The sequence below is a fragment of the Bombus vosnesenskii genome, unplaced genomic scaffold (assembly GCF_011952255.1).
Source record: "Bombus vosnesenskii isolate JDL3184/JDL3185 unplaced genomic scaffold, Bvos_JDL3184-5_v1.1 scf7180000016274, whole genome shotgun sequence".
NCBI lineage: Eukaryota > Metazoa > Arthropoda > Insecta > Hymenoptera > Apidae > Bombus > Bombus vosnesenskii.
In genome coordinates this window covers 1,907,010-1,931,690 of record NW_022884343.1, presented here as the reverse complement: position 1 = coordinate 1,931,690, position 24,681 = coordinate 1,907,010, and the positions used below count along the sequence as shown (strand labels likewise).

Sequence of the window (24,681 nt, the reverse complement as noted above, 5' to 3'; positions counted from 1 at the left end):
GTATTGAAGAAACTTATCACTTATCACTGAATGGTTAAAGTTTGTATTGGGAAATGTGGAAGGGGCAACAACAAAAGAAAAATGATTTTCAGTTTATGGAGATTAGAGGAGCGCATCTGGCGCGATAGATGCACAACTTTGTATGCCAGTCAACAGCAGGCCGAAACGGTGATTAATTAACGCGTAACAAAACAGTATTCAATCAAAGTATCATCCAAGAATTAAAGAGGATCCCATTAGTCCGCAAACTGAACCATTACGTGAATTACACAGAAATAATATTGTATTGCGATCCAATAAAATAATTAAAGTTAGAAACATTGAAATCTAACTCAACCACACATATATAGGTGTACCATAAAATAATTAATATCTCTTCTTTATTCCAATCAGAATTAAAGAAGCAAGATAATTTTTCCAATATTTCATTAATTTTCTACTTATTAAAAGGGATTTTTTGAAAAATCTCTACAATATTTAAAAAGTCAAGGCTACAAAAATAATTGCTGCAAGGTATCTCTATATCAATTTAAACAATGCTTTTATGTTAGAGGATATCTATTCAAAATAATTGAATTAATATAATTATTTCTATTTTTGTGTCCATTTTATTACTGTATACATGTAATAAGAATTATTTAGAATAATTTTGATTTTATGTTCTAAAGATATGTAAAAATAACCTATAATTTAATTTTACTTATTATTAACCATGCTTTAATAATCATATCTTATATTTTAATTATAATTCATTTGAAACAGAATTATACAATAATTAAATGAACACGAAAACGTAAATAATTACATTTCTTGGCAAGAACAGTGTATTTTGCAACTGATATAATTGTTTCTCTGCTTTTATAATGAAGATCTCGCGTCAAAAGTTGAAGGCCCATTAACTCAACTGAAAAGGGATCCTGTGAGGAAACAAGTTTCGTCTCTTTTACATCAACAAAATGTAACTCCAGTTAACTACTACTTCTGTTCATCCTTGTCATTTCTCATTCAAATCTCTTTGCTTAAAAGTTCCTTCGGGGCTCCCTTTGATAGAAATAAAATAGATCCAGGCAGAAATGTCAAAGAAATCTCATTTACTCCAGTTTCTTTAGTAAAAAGTCATCAGGTCGAGCAAGAATAATCATAGAGGCGAGTGACTCGGGGCGTTGAGGGATGCTCGATCCAATTTCTGATTTAGGATAAAAAGAAAGGATACGGAAGCCTTTTCACTAGTTAGAAACTGGCATATGAAATAATTTCATGTAGTTGGTTGTGCGACTGTTAGAGGTTTTAACGAGACACCTCTCGAAAGTCGAAGCTTAATCTGGTTAAAGGTATTTTAACCTCAAAAGCTTCGGATTAGAAACGCGTCTAATGCTTATGACATCATAGTTTTAATGAATCGTGCATTTGGATTTTCAATATTAAGAATCTTATGTTTAGGTTAGAACATGTTTATCGATATTGATTCAACTTTCGATTATGTGTTTACAGGTTAGGTTTTTATTGTTTAAGTGCTTCATAGTTCTGTCTTTTCAATGTTAAGAATTTTTACTTTGCAGGTTAAGATTTATTTGTTGGTGTTAGCCAAACATTTAAAGTTATATAAGTTAGATTTTTGTTGTTTTAGTGCTTCGTGGACTTGTCTTTACAATGTTGACAGTTTTTAGGTTAGGATTTTATTTACTGATAGTAGATGGACTTTTGATTTAGTTAGGCTTTCAAGGCTTAAATGTCTCATGCTCCTGTTTTTCTAATTTTAAAAGCTTTTACTTTAGGTTAGGATATTTTTGTTTGTATTAAGTAAATTCTTTTTAAGATTTTAGAATAAAATTAAATCAGATGTCTATTGTTTAAAATACGTAATTTGTGTGATGTTGAATTAAAAATATGATGCAACAAGTATCTATAAGTATCTATCTTCTTATAGAAACTGGAATCTTCTTTCATTTTCTAAGAAAATTATTTTCATCGCAACCGTGTTATTATTTTCCCGGAATACAAGAACCACGCAGAAGAAAATAGGCACGAAATTGATTTGCGGTTTATAGGAGAGAATCTTTATGGGGATTATTGAGGAGCTTTGAAGTCTATCGTTCATGACGATATTTCTACTTTGTGGAATGACATGAAAGAACGAATTTAAAATCCATATTGAAATATGAATCATAGATATAAAGTAGGAATAGCATTCATTCATGGTTTAATCGTGGAAAACGACAGAAATATTTAAAAATAAGCTTGACTGCTTAAAATAATTTAATATTTAAGAATGATACTATTTGTTTCGCTTGAGAAATCAAAGAATTTGGATGTACAAAGAGCTTTCTGAATAAAAGAACAGATTCACAAGGTTGGACGATTGTGTATTAACTTTTTAAAAATTGTAAGCTTCCTGTTATTGTATGTTAGCTTTAGAAAGGTACCAGCTTTTGGTTGCTGAGCATCGGCTTTCGAAACTTTAATCTCTTTGTTATTATGTATTAACTTAAAAAAAAATGTAGCTTTTAAAATCAAAAGCTACTTAAAAGAACTGGACATCAAAAATTTTAAAATGTTTTATCCCATTGTAATACCATATCATACTTCGTATATCATTGCAAAGCCTTTTATTCGTAATTTCCTTTTACATTAAATAAAAAGCAAATTGTATATAAAAAAGTATACGAATAATTTAAGAACTAAGCACGAAATATTGAAATGACTCTCTCTCTCTCTCTTTATTAAATCTAGTATAAAATTATAATTACTAGATATTCATTCACTTATACAATCTTTATTCTTTAATCGTTTGTATTTTCCATTACTACATTAATACTATTATAACAATGTGAAAATTATCCATTCTATTGTGTTCACCAATAAAAGATGAAAAACGGGAGAAGCTTGCTATAGAAATAAATTGTCAAACACATTTATACTTTTTCCCCTTCTAATCTAACCTAAATCTAATATTCTTTTCTTTCCTATCCGATGCAAACCTAATTTTCTACTTCTTCTGATTTAACCCAAAACTAATCTTTCCTTTTCAATATAATTCAAACCTTCTTTTCTTTGTAACTTAATCCAAAACTAACCTTTTCTTCTCAATATAATACAAACCTAACCTCTTTTTCTTTTTCGAGTGTTTTTAGGTGAGAAACATGAAATACGAATGAATTAGAAAGAAATATTCGTCGACTAACTCATTGTCCTTCAGCAACCATTAACGTACTGTATTTCTCATATAAAATGATTACTTATTAAAAAATTGTTTACAAATTGTTAAAAATGAAAACTCGCAATCTTATGAAATCTATATAGATTGGAAATTAATTCCCAAACAACATTTCTGTATATGAGCTTCTCATTATCTCATTATCTTGATGTATAGAATCACACCTCATAAACGTCGCCCACTTGGTGTTAGTGCTTCGTATAGTTCAGTGTGCTTTGCTATGTTCGATTGAAACCTTTTTGCCATAGGTCACAGGTAATACAATAGATAGAGAAACGATCGTCATCGAGGGATTTAATTCTACACTTAACTCAACCTAAACATTTGCTTCCGTTATAATTACGTATTTCAAATTGATCACTCGATTGGATAAACAAGATTCGTTTAATTATGCATCATCTCTCGATGGTAACGATCATGATACGTGAGAACGCAATCGTAAATCGTCAGACCTAAAGCGTTTCGTTCTCGTTGATTTGCCTCGTGGCAAATTTTAATCTACGGAGTGACCCATGAGAATTTCATTTCTAGATTTATCTTACATCTAGAAATAGGTTGCCGTTATTAAAATGGAAATTATTTGGTTACCAAGAATTCTTTTACATAAATTTATTCTACTCTGTGAATAATTTGTTCACATGAGAAGACAAATAAAGAGGGAAAAAGCAAAGAGCGTATAGAAAACTATTCTTTCGTTTAGTGAAGTTTTTTTTGATGAAAAAGAAAGCTAAAGATTGATTTAGAAAAATTGGATACTTGAGTTGAAAAATAGAATTTTCTTATAGATTACATTTTTTACGAATTTGTATGAAATTCAAGGAATAGCAGAAACATAGTTTCAATTTGCTTCAAATTGAAACAAAAGATTAATTTACCCAAACAAAATTCCAGTCTAAGAGAAAACAACGAGAAAATATACAGAATCTATCTTCTAGGGCTAAAATTACATTTTGATAACTTGCCAAGGACCAATAAAACGAAAAGATTGAAAATAGGAAGCACGAAACAGAACTGGAAAGTTAATCGATGTGCCAAACACATTAATTCCAAACCATTTCCAACTACTAACGAATCAGTAACTGCCTCCTACGCGTGTTGCATCGAATTCTCTGGCGTCGAGAACGAAACCGATCGTCAGCTATCGAGTACCTCTTATTCTGCAAACAAAAATAGCACCAATAAAATCCAACGATTTCCATTAGTACCAGCAAGACTAAGAGCAACATCGTTCCAAAAACAGAAACTACAATATCATAGAAAAATTGCAGGGAGTTGGGTTGGCAACTAAGTGATTACGGATTTTGTCATTAGGTGGTATTGACAAAATCCGCAATCACTTAGTTGCCAACGCAATATTTGCATGAAGAAAAACAGCACCGTCACGGAGAAAAATCAACTATTCTTAAAACGAAGAACAAAGAAGTTTAAAAAATAACAGTATAATTTCGAAAGTGGTATATTTGACATAACCTAAAAACTCACAAATGAAACAAACCTCTATTTAGATTACGTTGCTTTCCTTATATCCACAAAAATATAAACATGCATAGAATTTTGTAGTTTACTCGTTATAGTATGTTCATTAAAAAGTTTCTATAAATGATTGAGATGTTCCCATGAACACATTGCACCACGTAACAAGCCAGGTGAAAGGGGAGACCAAGCGTACGATTCCGCGCTTCTTCTAAAATTTGCCCGCTAATTACCGCAGTATCGCGCGCCCATTGTTCACGAAAGCCTCGGTTACGAGCCCATCCGACTATCGAGCCTTGACCTGGATGAACGCTTAACGATTGGAACCAGCCTGATTCAAGACCCCCTGGGATTTTGGCGAAATTTTCCTCTGGACAATGATTTGAGAATTTAATGAGGAAAGGAGATTGAATTTTGTTTGGCAGGACGCGGCAGTTTGAATTGAATTAAACTGGAATAATCAACTTCGAGATTAATAAATAATTGGCTTTTGCTTTGGATTGGTTAGTATTTACGTTTTGTGGTTGTGCTTTGTTAGAAGGTTTCATTGGCCTCGGAATTTTGACAGATTTACATAGATTTACACAGATTTCAATTGGTTTGTTAAAAAGTTTTACCACCTTTGAAATGTTTGAGTAATATTAATATTGGTGAATATTAGTATTCACCATTAAATTAGATTTGTACTTAATTCTGAATTAAGATTTTAAAGAATTTTCATAATCTTGGAATTTAACAACTATTTCAGTAACTTTCTCAGTAATCTGATTAAATTGGTATAGGTACTCTGGCGTGTTATGAAAATGTTCAATTATATAAGAAATATTAATTCTATATTATATAATATAGAGGGTGTCCCACGCAATTAGATCAAACTACATCTCTGAAATGTCAGAGATGAAAGAGGACGATGAAAAAGAATATGAGGATAGAATAAAATGACAAAGAATGGTATACCATCGGAAGTTAACATTGTGCTTTTTTCTGAATATAGAAGGTGTAACTATTGCTTCATTTTTTAGAAGCAACCTTATACTGTCGAATGTAGATATTGCGTAATTGACCTTTTTAAGTATAATTGTCACATTTTCTCCCATCTCCATTAATTCTTTTTTTTTTTTTTTTTTTTGTGAGAAAGTAATTTAAGAAGCAATTTAAACGAGAAAGAATATATCATGTGTAACGCGTAAAAAAATGTCGGTCTACCTGTTGATGCGCAAAGTGCTCGCAAATTTTCACATCTTTTTTCAAATTCGATAGTCTGAAACTACCGTGTGACCTACTGTGTACGCGTTTGAATCGTGGGAGATGGATTCGGTTCGAGCTATCTCTTATTCTGTGGGCGTCATGGGGCGGCAGATTACGCCGTAATCATACAGAGAGTGGTAAATGGTAAAATAGGCATTTGTAGTATTGGCATTGGCTAGTAGCGCCATCACCTGTCCTGCTGCTTGCAGCTTATAGCTCTGCACGACCGCGGTCTTACGCGGATTTCTACGATTAAGACCTTTGTCAGCCGAATTTTATACTTTAGGTAGGTGGCGTTTTGTTCCGCAATCTTTCTCAAGGTTCCTTTGAATGTTCTATCCTTCCAGAACCTCTCAGATTCCTTGGGCCCTTCACGTTCTTTAAAAATCGAAACGAATTTTCCCAATAATAACGATAAAGCTACTAGCCATAAAAGTTGCATTGGGTCCAATAACAGTATATCCATGTCAATAGCTCGACGATGTAGTTAACATGGTCCAGTGACCACTATGATGCCAGAGGCACCCAGAATCGAGGAAGCCAGGAGGAAATTTATGGAACACTGGTTGCATATCGAAAGGATGAAATTATAGCGACGACCTAGTGACTGTTGCGTAGGCAGATAGTGGCGTATTGCATGCTAAACGAGAAGCCACAGTCCTGCAGACGTCTATAATCACAGCTCTTCTCATTCTAGGTTCGCTAACCCTCAAGGTCGAAGAACGTTGCAACGTTCTTAACGAGTTACCAACCACTGTTCGCTACAGTTATTTTCGACTATTCCAATAATTGTGGTTCCAGGATCGGATGAGAAATTCTAATTTTATCACGTGTTAGAATAGAAATACTTGGTGAAAATTTTAATTTCAGCGCTTGATGCAATGGAATGGAATGGGTATACTTTTTCCTGTTCATTCTTTATGAAAATGTAATTCTAGCACGTGGGTAGAATATTCCGGAGAATCATAATTTCGTGAAATAATAATAAAAATAGGAAAAAAGACAGTGACTTTTTAATACAAATAGAGAACCTGATTTTTCGCTGTTGATGAAACATCCTTGTGATAGAATGTTAATCAAGAAATTCTAATTTTCAAGTATACATGATTTCAGCTGTATTTTGTGGATAATAACAAATAAGATAAGAACGAGAAGGTTGCAATTTTTTGTAATGTAAAATATCCAACGAACGAAAATAATATAAAATAATAAAGGAATAACAATATCTAACATTAAAATTAAAATAAAGTTACAACTTGATATAATGAGGAAACCTAATCTTTTCCTATTGATGAAATTATCTTAATTCGTAATATTCCCCAAACTATTCTAATTTTGAGATATTTTTCATTTCGACTTCATTAGAAATAAAATACATTTTAACCAATGGCTGTCGATATGAGAAAAAGTAACGTGTCTCTGCTTATCTCTGCCGAGATCCTAAGCTCATAACACTATTCAATCTAAAGGAAAACTCGCATCATTTTCTCTCCTCGATGTTCGAAACCCAATGGGAACAGAAAAAGATCCAATCCAATAAGCATCCAAAAGATGAATAAAGAGCAGAGTCGCTCTGACCGGAGACTTTTACTTCCAATCTTTTAGGCGCATCACGTGCTCTCGTTTCATCTGCAATTCAAGATGTTCCTGACTGACCAAGGAAACAGATTATCCACTCGCCATGGGAAGACCGATAGACAATTTTAAGGTATTCGTAGCACGACAAATATCGTTCGAAAGTAAGACACGCTAACTGAAACACAGAAATATATATGATATAAAATTAAAACAAATAAAAATCGTATGTTTGTGTTAGTATTAGACATAAGATGAGATACGTGTGTTTGGGGTAGAAGCGTGCACGGATGTTCCAAACAAAAGCTCTATATCCAAACAAAGCACGAGAATGAGAGAAATACGTAAGCAAAGTTTCCTGTGCGATGGAGCCAAAAAATAAATAAACACATATATATAGAATGCGTTTCACAATTGAACAGGGTTTTATCTCAAAGTCGGTGAGAGATAGAAAAAAATACCGTAGGGGGAAAAGTTGAATGGTATGATAGCATCTATATTCATAGGTACTCGCTTAGTTTATTTTTCTTTCTTAGTATGTAACGATGCACCGGGAAATTGCATTCTTTTTTTAAATGCGACTGTATAATTTTTATTCGTTTATTTAATTTCATTTATTATGCATTTTTTAATTCTCTACGAGAAAGTATTAAAATATTTGAATCGAAAAATGCTTGGCTTAAAGGATATTCCAATTTGTGAGATGTTGCAACTGCATAAGGAAAATAAGCGAAGATTGGTCAGACAACATCCAGCGACTTGTTCTAATGAATCTCCTAGCATAATTGTGTTATTCGTAGCGGTATAATGATGCAGATGAAATTTAATTGATTTCCAGTGAGAAATATATTCGACAATTAATTTTTATCTTGAAAGATATTAACATTTAATTGAAGCAATTAACGTAGCATTTGTAAATAAAATAAAGCGAACAAGAAATATTACAGGAGAAATATATTACTAGTTAATAGCAATAGTAACTAGTAGTAACTGGTTATTGTAGTAATAGTATATACTACTCATAGTAATAGTATATACTAGTACTTATCTACTATACTAGATTACTATCCTGTGTATGCTACTACCTCGTATTAGTATATAGTATAGACTAGTACTTATAGTAGTAGTATATTATAGTACTCTATTTTCAGTACTACGCAATATATACTACATTAATATACTATATTACTATCCTGTGTATACTACTACCTAGTATTAGTATATAGTATAGACTAGTACTTATGGTAGTAGCATATTATAGTATTCTATTTTTAGTATTGCACAATATACACTACATTACTATCCTTTGTATGCTACTACTTCGTATTAGTATATAGTATAGACTATTACTTAGTACATACTACTTATAGTAATAGTATATACCAGTACTTATAGTAGTAGTATATTATAGTACTCTATTTTCAGTACTACACAATATATACTATATTACTATACTATGTTACTATCCTGTGTATGCTACTATCTCGTATTCCAACTTAACTATTTCTCCAGTCATTAAAGATATCATACGTCTTCCAACTGTACAGAACGATGAAAGAATAATTTTACAGTAATTTCTCCGATACGTAATATTTCTCCCTTCACAGAACGTTGCTGATGTTGTATTATACTATTATAGAACAACGCAATAATAAAGCTTAATTAGATTTAGTGGCCAATAGGATAAAATGTTTCTCGCGGGAAGGAAATAATTGGTGATGAGGGAAGGGACATCGAGGGGGTGGAGAAATGTCGAGGGAGTCGCGGATAATTGGAAATCGCGAGCATGTGTATTAACGTGGTGCACACGTGAATAATTACGCGTCGACGAATCGTCGATGAAACTGGAAGCTGCACTTTCAACGATATTGCATCTGCACAGGTCATTCCTTCCACTGGCGTCGATAAATAGAAGAACGTGGATGCCGTGGAATATCGTTTTTCAGTTAATGAGACGGAAGCAGTGGGAGGTGAAGCGATCAGCATCGTTTCTGCAGTTGCTAACAGCCAGGCTACAGTGATTCCTTTCCTCGCCATTAAGAAAGATGGAATATTTGAAAGAACATGTAAGAGTAGACGGAATTATTTCTTAAAGGGACAAAATAAAAATCGGCAGATCAAGAACAATTTTTATAATTATAAAGACAAGAATGAAGTCTAATCTAGAGATCAATTATGGTGAATTTAATGATTCTTGTAATTGCTAGATATGATAGAATGCTTGAAGAACCTTATGAAAACTGATATAGATTATGGAAGAAACTTTATCCAAGACTGAAGAATAAAATTTAATCTGGGATCAAGAACATCTTAATTACGTTTGGAGATCACAGTTTGGAACGATTTAACGATTCTTATAAACATCAGCAAAAAGGTAGAAATACTTGCAAAGGTAAACATTGTTTACAGAGGAGAAGAGCAAAACATATTTTACAGATCAACAGCTATATCGGATCTGAAGAGCACACTATTAAATAATTTAGAGGTAAAAGAATATGTTAAATAACTTTCAATCCAAGATTCTTCCGAGAAAAAAATTTATAACAAGAAACTATGCAGAGAATTTTACGAATAAAAAGCTTTGAACTTATCTCCTCCTAGTCACTTTTGGAAGAATCAGCGAAAAGCTTGATCAAACACTCATGTACACCATTCTCAACTACAAAGACAAAAATTCTATTGACACTTTTTTGATATTAAAATTATCAAAATTTTCCCATTTCCAAATTCTATCAACGATTATTTCAAATCACTTGAAATCAAACGATTTTATACTTAATAATAAATAATGAAAGTTAAATAATTGAAACTAATTGTACAAGTATTTAAAATACCCTTACACGAATCATATTATATTTTACAAATTACTAATTGTGCAAAATTTTAAAGTAAACATTCGCTTGAAGAATACTTGCAAAAGCACGTTTTGAACGTAATGGAAGAATCAAAGTAAATAACGTAACTACGATTAATTTCAGTAAATGGTATAACTATCAGCAATTATTGGACTGCGAATTTTTATGTATCCATAGAAAATTAGAAAATGCAAAATCACATAGAGTGCAGATTATTGCATATAGTATGAAGATGTATATACAAACTATACATAAAAAATATATAAACATTTCTATAATATTTGATACGCACAAACGTTCTATTTTTCTAATTGTATTCTTAACGGTATTAACTTATCTAAAAATTCGCTATCTAACAATTGTAATAAATTATAAACAAATAATATAAAAAATAAAAATACATTTCAAAGTATTTGCAAGCCTCACCCGTGATACAATGCAAGGAATTAAAAGAGTCTTGAAGCGAAGACAAAATGCTCAGGATCACTGAGGAAAAGCAGTTCAAGTCTCGCGGTGGGCTTGTGACCACGATAACCGACGCGAACGTGACAAAGTACGCGCGGTAACTGTTCCGAACTGGCTGGAGACGCGTCTAGTAGCGCAAGGAATCGCACCTCAACCCCTCCACCATTTGTCCACAGAGTCGTTCGCGCCAGCGTGGATCCTTATTCGCGCGAACCAATTATACGCAACCACGAGGCTTGCGGTGACGTGAATCGTCCTGTGGCCAACAATGGACCTCCTGTTGGCTATTTAAGTCATTTCAAGTGAACTCTGCCTGAAATGTTCAAGACGTTTAAATGATATAATTTTTGGAATCAGCGGAAAGTCGTTTCCACATTGAATTTGGTTAGAGATTAAACAGAGAGTAAACATTGTATATAGAATATTTGGTAAATATCGTCTATTATAAATTACAGGGATTATTTAGTAAATAATTTCAATTTTTTTACAGAAGAATCTTTTGAAATTCTTTTTTAAGAAATTGTCTACTTACAAATTTAGAAGTAAAGACATTGCAAAACATAATAGCGGTCGTTGAAAATGTTATATTTTATGGATCGTTGTGTACGAGGTGAACTGTAGATTTCAAGGAAAATTAAAGAACCTAACATAATAACAAGAGAGGGGCTGGGTAAAATAAATATGCAATAATAATAATGGTTTCGAAAGCTAACGTGACATTGCATAAATAAATAAAAGAAAAACAAAAGGAAACGATTTCAAACTTGTCGAAGAACCGAGTTCAACTTATCTTGGTTATAATTCCGGTTACGCAAACGCAAGGGCGCAAAAAGACAGGTAGGGTACAACATGTTAATTAAATGGATTGCCGATTACGAAACACGAAGGAGGAACAGATGTAGAAGGCCGTTAATTAATTCAGATAGTAGGACGAACAGTGTTGATCAGAGTGAATTTCCATTAATCCGAAAATACAATATCCTCGATTGGGTTGTTCACGTGTCTGGTGTCGACACTGTCGACCTCACGCGGCCCATAGAACACGTGACACGCCATGGCCACGTGATAAAAGGGGGAGGAACTTATTCTTTCTTCCTTCGCAGTGAGAAACGAGCCAGAAGCTCTTTCTTACCGCGTGGTTACGCTTTTAACAGCCTCGAACGTTTACATAATCGTTTATAGTAGGAAAATCCTTCTACCCTTTGCACGGAAGATTAACTATAGCTGTGGTTAACTGGTTAAGGATGAAAGACATTTCTAAACTTAATTTAACTACGGTCGATCACAAAAATACTGGGACACCAGTGCAATCTCACTTGAAAGTCACGTATTTTGAATATATATGCAACCAGCAACAAAAATACATTGCATCATATATATCATCAATAATAATAATAATAGTCACCAATCCTCTTATCTTTTATAGTGTTTTTATAAAAGAATATATTGCTCTTCTTTGGTTATTAACAGTTTCTCAAGTTATTCCGTTGTAATATTAGATGTGCAAGCTGAATGTTGCGGACATTTGTACAATATCGGCTACAGATGTAAACAAATTTAAGGGGGATTCTTGAAGCTAAAATAAGATGAAAATCAAGAATAAAAAAATTGCGTTTTCGGCTTTGTTTTTTAGTTATTGACAATTAAATGTTAGCCGAAATATCCCTATGCTCGAGCAAACCTTCTTACACGAATAAAAGTAGGTCAGCCTGAGCAACGAGGTGCACAGGGATCCTCAAATAGAACGATACATGGGCAGCAGCTTTTTCCCGTAAACGGTTTTTCAATTCTTCTCTGCTATTGATTGGTGTTTTATGTGTGTATTTAACTGTGTATTCTGTCGGCCATTTTTGTCTATTAGAAAATATTTCAGATTCGAGTTCAATATGGAAAAATTGTTATTCGTATGAGTAGCCCCTCTTCTTTTACGATAAACATGTCTTTAAGATATTATAAAGCTTTTGCTAATTCGAGGATCGCGACAGGGTTAAGCTGGCTTTTTCGATCTTGCTGTTGAGACTTACTAGTAAGAACGTTCAATTACTATCTTTTTATATTCAGATGGTTTCCGGTTCTTTGGTAGATTAATAGAATTTCTTCGAAAATGTAGAAATTTGAGAATTTACATATAGTCTAATTGAACCACCGGTTGTTGCATTGGACATTTTGTGCTTATATTTATTTCAGGCAGAAAATTACTCATTGAGTATTTAGTTTGTTATTTACAAAAATTGAAAAAGATTAATTCATAAACAAGATTAATTTATGTATAAAAATAAAAAATAGTGAAATAAGGTAATTAAATCCAATTTTTTTAAGCATCGTTTAATTGATTATATTTTATTAACAAAAAATTTAACGGCTCTAGAGATAAATTCGGCTACAATAGAACACAGTATCGACTCTGGGCGAACTATTTTACTATTGAAATAAAAAAGATAGAAAGAACAGAGAATATATCGGGAAAATGATTGCTTTCACTGATCTCTTTTTCGAAAAACAATCACCGCGCAAGTTACAGCGAAATTTCTCTAAATCGGTGCGACATTTCGCCAACCTCTTGTACAGTGCTGTCCAAAAGTACGCTACCTTCTCCATAAAGCAAGCAACAAATAATTACATATATTATTTTATATGTTATAATTATAATAACGACATATATTATTATTATTATTTACTTTGTATTTCGGACACTTGTACTATTATTTTATTTTTGAAATTATTTGATAATGTTATGTCAAAAAATATTTAGAAGCATTAAGAAAGAAAAATTTCTATTTTGTAGATTTATTAAAAAATACACATATATAGAAGGTGAGACAGTAAGAATGAACGCTTGAAATAACTCATTACCTCTTGACGCAAAAAATGTTTGAAATAAAATTTATTGTATTGGAGCGCCCAATATACTTCTCTTATGATGTGGGTGAAATTAAGCTTGGGTGTAAACAAATTTTTCGAAAATACGAACTCTGATGGGGTAGAAAATGGGTAAAATATTTTTACAGCATAACCGTATCTCTATGTCCACTGAAGGTAGAAGCTTGAAATTTGGCATGACCTTCTCCTTTAAAATAATCAAACACGTGTTTAAGTGTTTTTCGAAATTCAACCCCCAAAGAGTGTTCGAACAAAGGGTAATACACATAAATTGGAATACCGTGTAGGTGGCCAGTTAATAGATTGATATTCGTTTGTAGAGAATGTCCATCTGGATCGACTAATGGTACAAAATATATGGTATAAAAAAATTAATGGTATAAAATATAAAATATACACGGTGCCATTTATAAAATTCGAGGTGATCTGAACATCTCAAAAAACATAATAAGGTATTAAAAAATTAAACTATATTCACCTAATCAGGCATTTCAATACAATAAATTTTATTTCAGTCTTGTGATAAAGTCAATAACAAGTTATTCCTTTCTTACTAGCTCACCCTGTATATTTTTTATTATTATAAAAATTATTCGAACATAATTAAGTTCTATTTGAATAGGTATCAGAAACTTACTTGCAATAATTTACGTGGAGAAAAGTTATTATCAAAAGTATCATATAGTGATTGCATTAAACTGGTGAAGAAAGAAGTTTCCAAGAAGAAGATATATTAAAGCTGGAATAGGATATAGGAGAAATAAGGATGAAGATAGGTAAGATGTAGCTGGAGAAGTGAGTGCAAGGATGAGGAATAATCAAGTGGAGAAGGTGGTAGACTGATGGTGGTTATGAAGTGAAGTAGTAAAGGGAATATAATAATAGTAATCGATGAAACTGAGTAATTAAGGAAAGGAATTCCTGGAAAAGGAAGGAAGGGGGAAATATCTATAGTAGGAAATACTTAAAGAAAATGATGCAAATGATATGTTTACGTGAGAAGGAGCACTATATATATTGTATAAATTTAAAAATCAAATAAATTAGAAATCATAGTACATATCGAAGCAATTTCGAAAATAATTTTTCTCTGTTATAGAAAATGTGCGGAATGTATCCATACAATAAAGAAAAACAGTATATACCATAGAAAATTCTTAACGATAAAAAGAAGCAGCACAAGTATCAATGAAAAAACAAAAACCCAAGCAAGAAAAAGAAAAAGAACCCAAAAAGAAAAGAACCCAGCAAAAAGGAGGTCGTTGATGAAGAAAAAAGCAATATAAAAAATTGTACTAAAAATGAAATTCCAATAATAAAAGAAGGCGATGAAAGAGGTATAACGAGAGGACAATAAAAAATTTCAATGATTAAGAGAAGACGCGCTAAAAAGAATTCTGGTAACAAAAAGATATAGAGAAGGGGGCGTGGTAAAAAGAAACCATTGCGACAATTAATAAAAATTAAAAGACACCAAAAAATAAATAGCAATTTAAAAAAACAGTGACAAACTCAAAATTTCAATAAGTAAAAAACACCAAAGAAAGAATTTCCATAAAAAGATATCAGTGAGTAAGATATCAATGGCTCTTACGAAGCGGTCTCTCCACTGATTTTGTTCTACTCTGTGTACGACTGCTGGATGAATAAGATAAAGGAGCAAGGTAAGAGGGGTAAGTGGTTGGAGTAGTGTGAAACGAGTCTCACAGTCAAAAATAAAAGTTTATTAATTCCATGCCGATTTTGAAGATAATTAAAAGTTCAGAACGTCTTCGCGACGCTCTTTTGATCCGGACAGTTACTTAGTTGCAAATAATATACCTGACTTCAGCAAATTTTCCTATTTCGTAAACCAATTTAATTTGCACCCTCCATGAAAAAAGTATAAAATGAAATTGAATATTTTGGAACTATTGTTGGATAAATAAATAGTTCGGACGCAATTTGATTTCTTTTTTGCTTTTTTAGTGTTTCAATATGAAGATAAATAACCTAAGAAACAGTATATTGAGTCAAATATCATTACTAAGGTTCTTCATTTGATTTCTGACTAATAATTCTTAAAAAAGCACAGCCATGTGAAGTGCTTTGGTAGCACTGAATGTGTCAATGTAATTTAAACATTGTAATTGTACTGCTATGTAGTTTTGTAAAAATGAGTAAACATAGCTATATGAAATGTATGAAAGCTATTCAGCTTGCTTTTTTGCTCATCAAACTGTTATGTACTTATTACACTTACTGTAAACTTAGTATTAAAGTAGCTGCTTGGTTGTAAATTTACAGACTAAACAATAAAATAACGAATCTTCTGAAAAGAATAGCTTGAAACGTTTATTTAAATACATATTCGTACAATAAAGAGGCAATTAAATGCTCTGCAGTGAGTACCCTTTTAAAAAAGAACACAATTTTAAACATGCTATAAGCAATGGAAATTAAGCAATGAAAAGATTCTTAACAATGAGATCGAACAGTTTTCTTTCCACGGCACAAAATGCACATTGCAAATGTGTATAGCTGTAGTTTCAAGCTTTAATTTTATATAAAAATTAAAAGTGAATTGTTGTGCGTATGTATCTTTCCACCTCTTTTTGTTTTAAGGTCTGTTTTGGTCCCAAGAAAATTTTGGACAGCACATAATTATTATAAATTAGAAACAGCAGAGAATTCAGATGCTAACACAAAATTAAAAACAGATACTCCTGGTCCTTTTTAAAGCCTACAAGAAGTAGAATTAATATCCTATCTCAGATAATTCTGTATGTACAACCTGCTATTCAATTAGAAAAAATACTATAGGTATCTTTAAGTTAATATAAACCTCATTATTAAATCAAAAAAAGAACACAATTCATTAGTGCCGTGAGAGTTCGTAATTGCATCAAGAAATAGTATACACATAGCATAGTATACAATCTGCTATGACAATTAATAATTCTTATGTTAAACACTAATCACTGATCTTTACAGTATTTCACACATCAATATAGCTTAAGCCGGTGTGTATATAATACCAATAAGTATCCACTTTGGATGTACCATGGTGCCTTCCCTAACTAGGTCTAAGTTTCGCTACTACTTTTACGACATTTACAAGTATTCAAGAACTACTCCTGATATCTTTACTTCCTGCCTTGATAAAATGACTTTATAAATATCTTTAACTTAAAATACAACAATATAATCTGCAATGAATGTTATAAAGGAGAACAAATACTAAAGTTAACATAAGTTCACGGGAAACCTGCACTTTTTAAAATACTACTTTCAGCTAGTCCTAAACTGATTAGCATAGACATGAATAAACTATAAAAATATTCAACATTGCGTAGACGATAGATATTCTTTGTTTGACAATATTGCAGAAAAATGATCTAAAAAAGAAAAACAGATCAGGAACTCTGGTTCGCAAATCCTGTTGCAGGTACCTGGCTATAATGTACATACATATACATATACATACATACATATATATATATATATGTATTATATATACACACACACACAGAATCGAAAGTGCCGATATTTATTTGCACAATCATAATTACGTTCCCTAGATAAGTTGATTACTCTAACAATATGGCTAAGACCAAGAGAACCATGATCGAGTGGACTGTGTAGGAGACTTGGGTAATGGTGAAGACGGCATTGATGAAGTTGGTGTGGTTGGTGTTGGTGGCTTCTCGTTATTCATATTTCTGAGTCGCACTTTCTCATTAGTTTCAGCTTGCATCTTTTGTTCGTACTGTCGAACATCCTCCAGTGTCATGTCATACCACTCATCAATCCATGCAAATGCTTGACGATGACCCAATAATAAAATATCTCTAATACACTGCAGATGTAAGAATAACATCATTACAGTTGTAAATTTCGTAATTCAAGTACTCTATGAATATTTATAAACAAATTACTCTATGAATGAAGTCTTCCACTCGAGTTTGCATACCCCACACTTCAAAAGAAGCTTGAACTAGCTTGTAAGAACACATTATAGGCTGTGTAGTGCCTTTCCACCCTTCTACCAATGGCCCACGACCAGTTCGTTGAGATTTAAAGAATTTTGGGTCCTAAAGTAAAGATATTCACGAATGTAAATTTCTAAGTCAAGACCTAGGTGTTATAATAATAACAATACCTCTTCCTCTTTATAGTGCTTCGCGGATAATTCGTCATACGCAATGTCCACAAAATCAACCTCACGATGAATCAATTCAATAGGAGACAGACCTAAACACTGTTTTAATAGCATTATATGTAACAGAACTGATTCTATTTACATATAAAACTCATTTACATACATTTTCTGTAGATCCATTGTTATCCTCATATCGCGTTTTTATTGAGATGTACAATTTTGGAATAAAAGAACACTAAAAAGTAAAATTTTATGTAACAAGAAACCTTACATAAAGCTACAATTTTTATACTTACAGTGTATTCTTAGTAGACCATAAGTAACATGAAAAAAAGCCACATTATTAGCTAGAAAGAAACATTTTTGGATTCTATTTGATGAAATATTAACTATATTTTAATATACCTGTGACAGTAAAGGGATAATAATTCCATGCCTTCTCTGTGACATAAAATATTCGAGGAATGAGAGATTGAATCCAATATGGCAATTTACTGTAATTTAATATAACAAATATGAGGCATCAACCTCCACAATAGTCTGAATTTAGAGATATAAGTGATGCCATGAAAATTACCTAGATAGATGGATTCGCTTCTCTGTATATTGACCCTTTCCGTGTTCTGGATCATCACACTCCACATTTTCAACAACCTCAACACCTTCATCATTATCTGATTGCTCATGACTGTGTCTAGCAATCATATAAAGTTGCCCTATCCGATACTGCAAAGAATATAATCAATAATTGAAATTCTTTAATTCAACTGAAGTGAACCAAAGTTCTAATTGTGCTTAATCAAGAATTATGAGAAAATATTAACTGACAGAGTAAAAAATTATAACGGAATGTTAAAAACGAAAATTTCTAATACCTGTATATGGAAGGAATATTTATGCAAAGCTGTAGTAACAATTAACATTAAAAATTCAGAAAGATTTACCTCCCCTGTAGTAAGCGGCATACATATGCGATATTCCTTCGTTAATACCATATTGTAACGAAAACCAGACAACCTCCTACGACTGCATTAAATTAATATTCGCTTATGAGATTATAGCTCTCTCCTTAGCTAATGAATATGGAGCTGATGAAATTGTCATCCAAATAGCTATTTCACTACCTCCAAGCGATGAGCCAATAAACAATCGAATTGTATGAAGTCCGTCCACTGTTTCAAATCGATAATAATGTTTGACACCTTACGCAAACGATAGTGTAACTAGATATACCATAAAGAAAAAATCCCAATCATTTAAATTATTTAATGATCAATTGTAAATAACTAAATATTTTTTCTAGAGTGATTAAGAAAATGTATTTCCTGGTGTTACTAGGAATTATAACAACCTTCACCTAAATACATTTATTTAAAAAAAGTTAAGGTTATGCAAAAAGATATTGCTAAAAAATAAATTGCTTAATACAGAAAAATTACATTTATTCATGTTTCTGCAATTTTTTAGTAAAGTTTATAACCTGTTGCAAATGTACTTCATTACATTGCATTATGCGCTGCTATCTTATAACTATAGCATGCAATAACATAACCTTTAAGTTGCCAAACAAATATACAATGCGACCGCAAAAATTCCGACTTCCATGCAGCGCAGGAAGGTAATTTAACGAAAAAAACGTTTTTACTTTAATAAAGAAAAAGTTTTCTATATTCGACAACTATTTCATTGATGTATAAATTTATTAATTAAAAATAACAGTGAATGTGATATCTTGTATATAGAAATATTTTGGTATTTATCATGATACAAAAGCAAGTATTTATTTTTTCTCAATATTTTATTTTTAGTTTTGTACACACAGATAAAAAGGTAGTGATAGTATCTGTATTTGGAAAGTCACAATATAGTGCAAAAGGATGCAAGACCAACATGCTCAGTTCAATCCTGCAGGTGGGCCTCCTGGATGAACCAGAGATAGAAGAAGAATCATTTGTAAGAGTTTATTTGAGAATACATTAGAATCTCTAAAATAATTTGTACGAAAATAACACTAATGAAATTATTTCTAGTGTGAGATTGAGGGATACTACGATTCTAAAGATAGAACTATATACTTGCATTTAAGAGGATTATTAGATACACACACCCTTTTAACAAAATATGATAAGTTCTTAGAAAAACAGGACTGCAAGGATTTCCTTAGTGTATGGGCACACATGAGAGATAAATATGCTAGAGCACTACTTGTTTTATTTCACATATCGCATGTTATTATTCTTACTCATCCGACTCACACATTTGACTATAGTTATGTACATTTATTCAGAGCCATGGATATGGTAAGGTATACATCTAATTTCTTTCATTAAATATACTGTTCTACAATACAATACAGATCTTGAATACAAATGTATATTTTGATTTTCAGACAAAAGGTTTCTCCACAACTTTCTGATGTCCTAAGTTCCATATACAGTTTACCTAAGGACTGGGTATCAAATGTTAGACCCTGCTCTCCTAGGGTTTTATTCTATTTTGAAACTTGTCCCACTGTGTTTCAAGATCCTGCCAGTGGAGCTAATATCAAGAAACTGGAGCATTCCTTAGAAGATCAGATATACCAAGTATTAAGGAAAAATCGAATAGTAACCAATATTAGGTAAATATAAAGACTACAAAATTCAAACATTGTTTAATTTAATGTAAACAATATGTGGGTGAATTTTCAGCTCAAATTCACTGTTCGCAATTCCTGCAAATCAAGAATTCGTATATGTACACACTGGTACGACAGAATCCAGAGATATTCTGGGCTACATGGCAAAGAAGCTCATACAGAGTTGCAAAGTTAGCTCTGGAGGAAGTACTTCAAGGAGTTTGGCTAGTCAGGATTCCAATATTCAAATAGACGATACAGAAACTGGTAAGAATATTACTGAATTAAAACCACATAATCAAAATAATAATAACTCCATATATGTTCACAGAAACTCGTTCCTTTAGATCATTTCTACAACAGCATATAAACCTAGCCTTTGCAAGAGGTTTTGATGACAATGTTGGAAGACATTCTGTACCTGCCTATTTTGAGGTCAGACCAATAATAAAAACAACTAATATTAAATTACAATTTTACATTTAGTTTGCTTCTAACTTCAACCTTTTTTTTATCAGATACCTAATGTTACAATATTCTGTGAAGTGGCAAACAAAGTATACAACTATTTTATACATGGAACAGATAAAGAACTACTAACATTACACAGCTTGTTAGATACTGATGTAAAGTTCAGTAAGAGCAGATGCAGCAAAGTACTCCCACGAGCCCTCCAGGCTTACCAAGAGAACCTACCGCAACACTACACAAGGTATTCAAAGTTTCCCCAAGAAAAATTTACATAAAGTAATCCCTCAATATTTACACCAGAGCATATCATGAAACAAAATTGGCACATGCAATGGGGGTCTTTGAGATGCATGCACGAGGCCCTTTATTTGAAGAGTTTAATGAAAAACTACAGGCCGAATGCGAGAAGCACTGGAGATCTGGGAGGCAGATGTGCGAAGTACTGTCTCTGACAGGGAATCCTTGCACGAATCCAATACACAGAGGTGGAAGTGAGGGCGCTGGAGGCGGGGAACAAACGGAACAAAGAGAGAATGACAAGTGCGTGATTCAGGGAAAACGATTTATCTCACATTATTTATTATGTAATCTCAATATAATATTATATCACTTTACAGTGACTTACCAATTAGGGAACATTGTAGCGGAGTTCGATACATCTGTGCTTGTAATTGTGGTCGTTGTCAGGGTTCAAGGGAGGACCCATTCAGTCTGAGACAGGCCAACTATGATTATTTTCAAATGCTAGCTAAGCAATGTGGATGTGCTCAGTTAGAGAACATACAGTTTCCTGTTTTCCAACCAAGCACTCATAATTATAGGTAAAATATTTATAATAATTGTATATCAATATTGATAATAGATTTCTGTGTCTTAGAGTTTGAACAATGGCGTACTCTTATTACAGGCCTGCACAGTTGTTTTCTACTAAACGAGAGGACTCTTTCACTCATGCAGAATCTCCAACATCTGAAGGAAATACTCAAGCTTGCAGCTTAGGAGTTAACACTCTGAATGGTATTTTTGTCTTATTGTTCATAATTATTTACAATTCAATCCTGTGGTAAAGAATTCTTTGAAAAGTCAATTTATTGGTAAAAAAATTCTTTGAAAAGTTAAGTTTATGACATTAAGGTTATGACTTTAGATGATATTCGAACTCCATATGGAAGTGGAGGACAGTCACCTCCAACGAGTGAAACTAATGAAGATGTTCCTAAGCTCAGCAGTAAAACCAGTTTAACACCTAATGAAGCACATAAAGTAGTTATAGAAGTATCAGATAGTGATGCAGAAAATGCAAAAGGTAACTATTCTTTGAGAAGATTAATTATAATATTATATTTCAATATTCTTTAATTCTATAGAGAAATCTCTAGTCAGGCAGCCTTCAACAACAGAGTATCTACCAGGAATGTTACATACAGAATCACCAGCTGGTTTATTGCCACAATTCTCTAGCTGGTCTCTAGTTTGCCTTGGACCAAGTAGCCTATACTCTCATAATTTGGGTTTACAACACCAAGCTGGTGTTTTAGCCACTTCCGCTTTTCTTTTACCATGGGATGTGACTGTTAGGTAATTTAATAAACCAAGAAATTCAGTTTCATCGTTAAGTTGGATTTAATTTGTACCGATTAATTTTTTATTAGACTAGAGCATCAAAAAGAAAGAGGCTCTTTGTGGCCTACTATAGGTGATCATGGAACCCATAACTATTGTCCGAGAGGAAAGAATTTTCAAAATATGAATACTATTCGTGGTCGGAAATCAAAAGGCGGAAAGGAATTTGTAGTGAAAATATTTGTGGGAGTGGAATACGAGTGTCCAAGAGGACACAGATTTATGGCGTCTGCGCCGGATAAGGTTCTGAAGGCTACTGGAAATGGGATTGTGAAGGACAGTGGAAATAAAGTCACATCCAGTACTGCGGACATGCCGCTCTATTTTCCCTGTCCTTGTCGGTATGTGAATATTTAAAAAGCAATTTCGATAGAAATCCAGATAATTAAATTTAATTTAAATCCAAATAATGATAATGACCATATGTATTTTAGCTCCAAATAAATGATATTAAATTAATTTTGAATTAATATCGAATTAACTTTTTAATTTTCAGGCAAACAAAGCCTCTAATAGCTCAATTAATGAGAATTCACGTAGTGACGCCAAAAGCACCTGTTCATGTTACAGTAAATCCTAGAGTACAACCTGGACCTCCACCTTGTCCAATTTTTGTCACTGGTTGCGATGAACCAATAAAGTTATCGCAAAGTGCTTACTGGGTCTTGAGATTACCGTATCCTTTCAAAATTAATATCTACATTACCTTTTGTATTATAACATAAGAATACTTAAGTAATGAAAATTGTAATTTCAACAATCTTTAATTTTGGAATGTGAATTTTTAAAGTATGAAATTTTAATATATCACAACGTTTATAAAAAATTTAAATTAATTCTTAACGAAAATTTAGATACGTGTATATGGATGAAAAGGGTCCATATTTGGCGCCAAAAGAACCAGTACCAACTTCACACGGAAGACTATTGGCGGGAATGTATGGAATTAGTGAAGTACTTCCGGAAAAGAAAATATAGTATTCAAATATTTCTAGTCAAAAACTGATTTGTACGAAATTTGTAAATTTTGTACAAATTACTTCTTTTAAATAGTAAATTACTTCTTATAAACATATAAGGCTAATCAAAGTTTATATTATTATTTATAATTTCTAATTCCAATTTTATATAATAAAACTCAATTTGAATGTAGTCAATAAAAAGGATCTTTATAATTCAAAAGATGGCCTAAGAATTAGTTCTTATAATTATCATTTACTAACTATAGAAAATTATATATATGATATCATACAGAGTATTTCAGAATTTAACAGTCAAACTTTCTCAATATTTTTTTAATTTTTTAATACAGCTGCAAATTAGCTGTGTCCTTAACACTCTTTACTTGATTTTATCCATACAATATACTGACAAAATTTGGCTGTTAAACCTTGAGATACCCTGTATAGCACTATATAATAGATAATATAACTTTTATGTATAAAACCTTTTATATACTAAAATTGAAATAAACAAATATGTATTAGAAACTACTTTTTTTTTCAAAACTTAAAATGCTACGAACTCTGAGAAATCAAAAAGTATTGCTTCGATAGCGTCCTTTATTTGATTTTATTTAATACAAATTTCAAAGGGCACCCAATATATGCACTACATATTTGCTATTAGCAAATTATTCAATGAAAGGTATCTCAGAGTGACATTTATGTTTTTGACTCACCGAAACAGCATACAGCGTATTTCGAAAACTTCCACGATGCACATTTAACACTATTTTCGGCATAACTAACTTACAAAATTATGAATTTGCGACATCACAAACATATTCGCGGTATTGCAAGCAACGCGAGACCGATCTGCGCAAGCGATTCGGTAGCCGGGAAATGCTCTGATTGGTTCACTCAAACTGCGCAGGTAACATTAATAAAAGTGGGCTTCTGATTGGTTGGTGCTTAAATCGTATCTTGGAAAAAATTCAAATCTCCCGAATACATACTTAGTTAATATGCTTCACAATTAATATTGAAATTCCATATGTATAGTATTTATATCATATATTGTAATAATTTTTTGTGATTATTTATATTGGAACGAGGTTAACTGGAAATTAAATAGATATTACCAAATATTATGTAAGAAAGTTTGATTTCACTTTCTA

The 24,681-nt window shown here is 32.2% G+C and overlaps 2 protein-coding genes and 2 long non-coding RNA genes across 4 annotated transcripts; 3 read left to right on the top strand and 1 right to left on the bottom strand.

The window, feature by feature from the left end:
• Positions 1 to 13,103: 13,103 nt before the first annotated feature.
• Positions 13,104 to 14,926, top strand: LOC117242393. Its single transcript, XR_004495250.1, has 4 exons — positions 13,104 to 13,125; positions 13,199 to 13,410; positions 14,333 to 14,486; positions 14,810 to 14,926. It is a non-coding gene; the product is annotated as an uncharacterized LOC117242393 (long non-coding RNA).
• A 10-nt stretch (positions 14,927 to 14,936) lies between these two features.
• Positions 14,937 to 16,031, top strand: LOC117242397. The gene is made up of 2 exons (XR_004495254.1): positions 14,937 to 15,374; positions 15,679 to 16,031. It is a non-coding gene; the product is annotated as an uncharacterized LOC117242397 (long non-coding RNA).
• LOC117242372 (cytoplasmic phosphatidylinositol transfer protein 1) lies at positions 16,020 to 19,072 on the bottom strand. The gene is made up of 8 exons (XM_033508979.1): positions 18,796 to 19,072; positions 18,429 to 18,577; positions 18,257 to 18,345; positions 18,148 to 18,155; positions 18,015 to 18,086; positions 17,852 to 17,950; positions 17,628 to 17,783; positions 16,020 to 17,548 (listed from the first exon to the last, which is right to left on the bottom strand). The coding sequence occupies exons 1-8, from the start codon at positions 18,844 to 18,846 to the stop codon at positions 17,297 to 17,299; spliced, it is 876 nt and encodes a 291-aa protein (XP_033364870.1). The 5' UTR covers positions 18,847 to 19,072; the 3' UTR covers positions 16,020 to 17,296.
• Positions 19,073 to 19,244: 172 nt separating this feature from the next.
• LOC117242353 (protein SMG8) lies at positions 19,245 to 23,674 on the top strand. Its single transcript, XM_033508937.1, has 15 exons — positions 19,245 to 19,469; positions 19,660 to 19,804; positions 19,882 to 20,156; positions 20,241 to 20,471; positions 20,542 to 20,735; positions 20,800 to 20,903; positions 20,987 to 21,180; positions 21,240 to 21,479; positions 21,557 to 21,760; positions 21,847 to 21,956; positions 22,087 to 22,245; positions 22,307 to 22,517; positions 22,592 to 22,903; positions 23,059 to 23,238; positions 23,417 to 23,674. Exons 1-15 carry the CDS (start codon positions 19,363 to 19,365, stop codon positions 23,538 to 23,540), a joined length of 2,790 nt encoding a protein of 929 aa, XP_033364828.1. The 5' UTR covers positions 19,245 to 19,362; the 3' UTR covers positions 23,541 to 23,674.
• Positions 23,675 to 24,681: the final 1,007 nt, after the last annotated feature.

Coding starts and splice junctions, on each gene's coding strand:
- LOC117242353 (XM_033508937.1), top strand. CDS start 19,363: ATGCGCTGCTATCTTATAACTATAGCATGCAATAACATAACCTTTAAG. Junction 21,480..21,556: donor GAACAAAGAGAGAATGACAA/GTGCGTGATTCA, acceptor ATCACTTTACAG/TGACTTACCAATTAGGGAAC. Junction 21,761..21,846: donor CCAAGCACTCATAATTATAG/GTAAAATATTTA, acceptor CTCTTATTACAG/GCCTGCACAGTTGTTTTCTA.
- LOC117242372 (XM_033508979.1), bottom strand. CDS start 18,846: ATGGTATTAACGAAGGAATATCGCATATGTATGCCGCTTACTACAGGG. Junction 17,951..18,014: donor ACAATGGATCTACAGAAAAT/GTATGTAAATGA, acceptor CTATTAAAACAG/TGTTTAGGTCTGTCTCCTAT. Junction 17,784..17,851: donor AGCACTATAAAGAGGAAGAG/GTATTGTTATTA, acceptor TCTTTACTTTAG/GACCCAAAATTCTTTAAATC.